The sequence below is a fragment of the Aquila chrysaetos genome, chromosome 2 (assembly GCF_900496995.4).
Source record: "Aquila chrysaetos chrysaetos chromosome 2, bAquChr1.4, whole genome shotgun sequence".
NCBI lineage: Eukaryota > Metazoa > Chordata > Aves > Accipitriformes > Accipitridae > Aquila > Aquila chrysaetos.
Genome location: NC_044005.1, coordinates 68,488,071 through 68,494,070, shown reverse-complemented (window position 1 = coordinate 68,494,070; position 6,000 = coordinate 68,488,071). Strand labels below are relative to the sequence as shown.

Below are 6,000 nucleotides of genomic sequence, written 5' to 3'. Positions count from 1 at the left end.
TTGTAAGTTGACACCATGGCTATACGATATAAACCCAGTATGTTTTCAATAAAGGTGGAGATAAATTACTGAGGTGGGCCTGATTCTTCAAGCACTGCTGAGCATTGTGTTAACTCTCTATACCTGATATGTTCTTTAGTAGCTGAAGTTTCTACATTGACAGAGTAGGTCCTGTAAACCTCATTGCTAAAATGGTACCCGAGGTGACAAAAGTTTAATTAACTTAAGCAAAGTTCAAATTGAAGACAATTTAAAAAAATGTATTTGGCCATTTGAGAATCCAGTAAGCCACCATTTACCAAAAATCTTCAAGCAAATGATGGACAAACCCAACCAGTTAAGGATTTTTTTGTAGTATTTCAGCTATGACTTCCAACTGTCTCCTCCTCACCTAGATGAATTATTTGAATCCTATCCAGAGTCACCAAGATATTCTTAAACAAGGCTGTTGCCTCCACTAGACAATACTTAAATCATTCCACTGCTAGAAGAGACTAAAAATGGGAATCATATTGATAAGGTGTCACAAGAACCAACTTGATATCACTCTGGTGTACATTCAAGATGAATGACCCATGCAAAGCTGTGTTACACTGAAGGAGAAGAAAAATTTATCCAGTGCTGTCCTCTAAAACTTTTAAGAAAAAATACAATGGTTAAGTACCTATAGTACCCTAAACATCAATATTTTGTGGTCAGAAGTACCAAGCAAAAAGTGCCTATATATGCCAAAATAATAGAATACTCCATTACCCACAGTAGTCTCTCAACTGTCATACCAGTACATCTGCCAAGCTATAAATATGTCTAAAAAGAGTTTCATTGGAAACAGAAAGATCTGAGCCTTTCCAGTGTGCTTTCTGATAAACTTTCCCAGGCAAAATGGAAGAGCTGTGCAGAGGATTTAAATGGAGACATAGTCTGCAACAAAAAAAGTGGCTTCCTGTAAGCAGATCTAGTTAATAATTCTTAAAGAAGTTTGCAAAATGCCTTTTCTCAGAGAGACATAGAAACTGGTTTTGCTCTTTGCAGCCTAATCATTAGACATGTCTGATCACCGAAGCAGAGGAGAAGGAAGTGAGGAAGAGATTAGACTGGCCACTCTGCAGCTTTCTTACTCCTGAACAATTCTTACCTTGGAAATCAGGGTAGTTTAAAATGCCTGACAGACGGAAAATGGCAATTTTCCAGTTTCCTTCTAAAAACACCACCAATTTTCTAGGGAAAAAAAAAGCCAATCCAACATAATTAAAATAATTCCCAATTTTATCAGACATTTTAATGAAAAGTTATAAACCGTATTTTTTTTCAGTCAGCAAAATCCCCCTTATATTTTTCTCTGAGACTGAAACGATTATTTTCAGCTTTAAAAGAAACTGCTTAAATATTTTTCTTCCCTGTTCATTCACTGTGAATGTTATCATTTCTGCTTCTTTCTGATCTAGAATGAAAGGACATTTTAAAATGTCCTGGATTGGCTGGAGTATTATAATTTTCTGAGTATTTCTCAGCAAGGCCTATTTGTAAGTAGTGGTAAAGACTCCCATTGATTTGTCTGCATGAGAAAGACTAACAGGATGCTCTCTGCCGCTTGCTACCAGCAGCAGCATCAGTAGGAGTAAATCTGTACCATCCCAGCTTAAACTTCTTCCCCAGCAGGATCTTTGGAATGTTTGATTTAGCTGCTTCTCCTTCTCCTTTGCTCTTCTAAATACATATTTTGTGTATAAGAGGGGAGCTAGAAAGAAGATGGGGAAGCAGGGTTATATTAGTGTGAGGAGCTTCCAGGGCAGGCTTCCAGGGCAGCTTTGCTGGCTCTTCTCTCCCTAGCAGCATCGCCATGTCCTGCTTCGCCATCCTCCTGAAATCATCATGCTCTTCAGATGTGGTCTTTCATTCTTGGCATTAGTCATAATCCTCAGTTTGTCAGGTGTGTGTTCTGGCCTCTCCCATACACCTCTGTTTACTCTTCCTCCTGTTGCCAGTCTGTTCCTCCCTTCTTCTCCATTCCTTTCCATGCTTCTTTTCTACATTTCCATTGTCTAATCCCAACTACAGTCCTTATGCGCTTTAAAAAAATGCCTCATAGCGTTCACTGTGCCTCCAAACCAATCTCATGATCTTATGGTTATAACTCTTGTTTTGCTTCCCCTTTCTGCTTCCTTTGTCTCCTGCCATTATGTCATTTCTATTCAGGCTGTCATCTCTTCTGGAAAGGGATTTTTCTTGTTCTCTGTTTTGCAAAGCACCTGGCATGTTTTTGATTCTGTCAAACAAATAATAACAACAGATATGAAATTGGCAGTGCAGCAGAATCCTGATATCAGGAAGTAATAGAGGCAAATTACACTATCATTGTCATTGCCATGTATACACCACTACTTGACAAAAATTCTCATCGACTAGCTAGGTAAACATCAATAAACCCAAAGATGCCCAGGCAAACACCTCTAACATGAAGGAAATGCTGTTGTGTTTCACGCTGGATCTCAATGAGCCACAAGGTTCATACTTGACAATTTCAGTATTGGAAATAAAGGAAATAAATGAATGAGGTGCAGTTTTTCAGATGGGTGTTTGGGTATAAAATTAAGAACCGGGAGAAGATGTAGATAACTCTTCAAAACAGAGAAGCAGGAAAAGGGTGGAATGGGTGTGTTCAATTTAAACTCTGCTTAATTAAAAAAGCATACACATGGTAGCTTCTAGCATGTAAACTAATAAAGTAGACTCTCCTTTAGCCTGATATTATCAGAAGCTCTCAGTATTGCTGAAGAATCTTATAAAACATTTTAACTGACTTGTCTCAGTCATTACATATTAGGCACCCCAAGACAATGTTTATGTTACTTGTGTTGCCAAAAAAAACCCTCAGAGCTTAAAAAAGAAAAGGAAAGAAAACGATGTGGATTTTACTGGACATTTAGTGACAGGCTAGCCATATGAAATCTCTAAAACATTATAGCTTTAGGACTAATGGATGTAGGCCAGGACTGAATAGAAATTATTTTACATATGGTTAGCAATCTCTTAACAAAATTATTTGAAAATTCCTGAGAGAAAAGCAATTTGTTACAGACGTTGAGACAAGCCAATGTAACATTAATACTAAAGAAAAATAAACCAGCAGAGGAATGTCCCCCTGCCATACCAACCAATATTCTTACAGTTGTTTCCAAAGTAGTATCTGTCATTCCAACACATGGATTAGATTATTTAACAGTGTGAATCAAAGTGAAGATACTCATTCAAGAGAAGAGCATTAGTAATACATTGCAACATGCCATACATCTCTGTCACCAAACTGGACAAAATGGGAGCAGATGTTTTATGATAAGCTGAGAAGAGGATCTGACAATATTAATGGCCATAATGTCTGAGGCTTAGTGAAAAAAAAAAAAAAAAAAAAAAAAAGAAAAGCTAGAGAAAGCAATCTGATGGAGGGACAGAGTGGTTTTTTTCTGTCTCTAGTGTAGTGTCCTAGGGACTAATTTTACATGAAGGGAAGGTATTAACCAAGCTAAATCTCACTTCTATTAGGTTTTTTTGCACCTGCCCTTTGAAACCCTAGTAATGCAAGGAATGTGTGAGAAAAGAACACAGCAAAAAGGAACTCTGAGGAGAAATCCTTTCCAAAAGGAAGGCTTTTTTGACTCTGATAGTTTCTTTTTACTATTTTGAAGGCAAGTAAGTCTTTGAATTAGTTAAAATGATTGACATGTGAATTTATTCAAAGCTAAAGGCAAATGGTAGTCACAGATAGCACTTAGATGCATAGGTATTTAAAACCTCAGGTTACATTTATATTGGCTCTGTCTCTACTGACACTTCTTGGTCAGCACCAGGATGAAGGTCTCTGGATCAAGAGATTCATGAGATAGTGTATGTAGACCCTGGACTGTGGCATGGCTTTACTCTGGGCTGCACTTGGTTCTCACTGCAAAGTACTGGTTTCACCAGAGCAGAGACCAGGTGCAAGCTAACAGGTATGAAACATCAACAAATGGGAGATGAGGATCCCTGTGTGACACATGGCAAATCAATTTGATAATTTCCTTGCATCTGTATGACTTAGCTACTCATTATCATAATGCTTCATTTCTAGCTGCCCTGCTGTCCAATGTCATTCCAGGCCTGAACTAGACACTCCATCTCCCTGGAAAGAGACAGAAACTTAAAATGGTTTGGAGAAACTGAAGGCCAAAGACAGGCCTGACAAGCCCTGATGAGGTGAGGATAGGGCTTCAGTTCTTGGTTGGGATATCTGTATGGTCAGATTTAGTACTCATTTACCCAGTCTCTGATGCGTGCCAAGGCCATACCTGTTACCACCCACACTGTAACTTCCCCAGAAAGGAAACCCAGTGAGAACTAATTCTCAGAGGGTCCTGGGTATGCCATCGTGTATCCCAGCAGTAAATCTGGATGTGTCCTGACGAAAATATTTTCAGGGATTCACAGCCCCAAACCTTCTCTGAAAGCACACGCCTAAATTCATCCTTTCAACAGGAAACACATAAGAAAGAAGGATCAAAGAGATCATAGGCATTTTGTCTAATAGTTGAGCAATGGCAGAATGATATGGGGAAGTGTGGTGCCTGCAGACCAAGATATTGGCTCTTCTGGGACATGACAGGCCACTCAACCTCTTCTGTGAAAAAAATCCATTTCACTCAGAAAAACAGTCTCCTCATTCCCAGAGAAGTGGCCTAAACACCAATTTCAGAGTAAGAGGGAAGGGATTTTTGGAAGGGAAAGGTGCTTCAGAAATGGAAAAGATTGTACAGTGCAGGAATGAATTTCAGAGGTAATTTTGGATTAGGCTTAGCCTAACCAACCTTTTCCCAGGCAAGCAGCTGCAGCTCAAAGTGTTTGGCAATATATGAATACACACAGAGTCTCTCCCTTCCCACACGGAGGCTGAAAGTATCATGTTGGCCTTCTTGTAATACCTTCCCACAGCCCAAAGCTGTAGAGTCAGTCTTACTCCTTCTACGCCTTTCTCACCCAAGAGATATGTAAAATTTCCAAGTGTTCTCAGAAAAGAAGTAGGCCATTCATCAAATCACAAAAAAATAAGGTGATCTTTCCTGGAAACAGAGTAAAAGGATCCCAGACAGGTGTTACATTGCTGCCAGCTATGTATCCTGAACCATGGCTAGCCATGATTCAGCTGTCAATAAGCATGAGGGGAGTCAGTCTGTTGGCTTGTTCTGGCATTAAAGTAGACAAGGAGAGAAAGCGAGCTCAGTAACAGCTGGACAACACTTCTGTGAGATATCTCCATACTTTCAGCAAATGGCTTCTACCAATTTACATCATATTCATCTGCTTACTAACACTACTGACCTTAGATAACAAGGGCTTCCATCACCAAAAGGCCTTAAATACAAAAATAATAGCAGCAACACAATAGAACTTATGGTCTAAGCACTGCCAAATACAATATTCTGTTTTGCAAAAGTATGCTGTGATGGCTCAATGACAGACGTGCAGATGCATAACTGTAAGCTAAGATAAGTGTTTTCTGTTTCTCTGGTATCTACAGTGAAGGACTGTTAATTTAGACCTGAAAATTCAACCTTAAATATCATGCAACCACTTGTAAAGGCATTATGAAATATATAATATCCATTCCTCTAGGATTTTAAATTTAAATAACTTGACAGCATCCCATCGAAAAAAAAAAAAAGGTAACTTCACCTTTACACAATCCTATTTCAAAATATATGTGTAAAAATGGTATTAGCTGCTTTGAAGGCTTACTTTATAAGGATTTTTTTTTTTCCTTTTCCATAATTACTAAGATACTTTGCTATACTGAAAGCAGGTAATATTTCTAGGGAATATCTTCATTCTTTTTCAGCAAATAATTCAGAAGCAGATAACACAGGTAAAGCATTAGTTTCCATATGATTTTCATTAATCCAGCTATATTCATTTCACAAAATCCATAAGAAATAGGTTTATAATAGTATAAAAGCATGAGAAGAGACTTTT

The 6,000-nt window shown here is 38.3% G+C and overlaps 1 protein-coding gene across 3 annotated transcripts in view; it reads right to left on the bottom strand.

The window, feature by feature from the left end:
• Nucleotides 1–1,401: 1,401 nt before the first annotated feature.
• The window catches only part of EPHA7 (EPH receptor A7), a 163,059-nt gene continuing 158,460 nt past the window's right edge, over nt 1,402–6,000 (bottom strand). For all 3 annotated transcript variants that reach the window (XM_029998101.2, XM_029998138.2, XM_029998110.1), the window contains one exon: nt 1,402–2,266. In XM_029998101.2, coding sequence (XP_029853961.1) covers nt 2,071–2,266 — 196 coding nt within the window. In that variant the 3' untranslated portion in view covers nt 1,402–2,070. The remainder of the gene's footprint in view (nt 2,267–6,000) is intronic.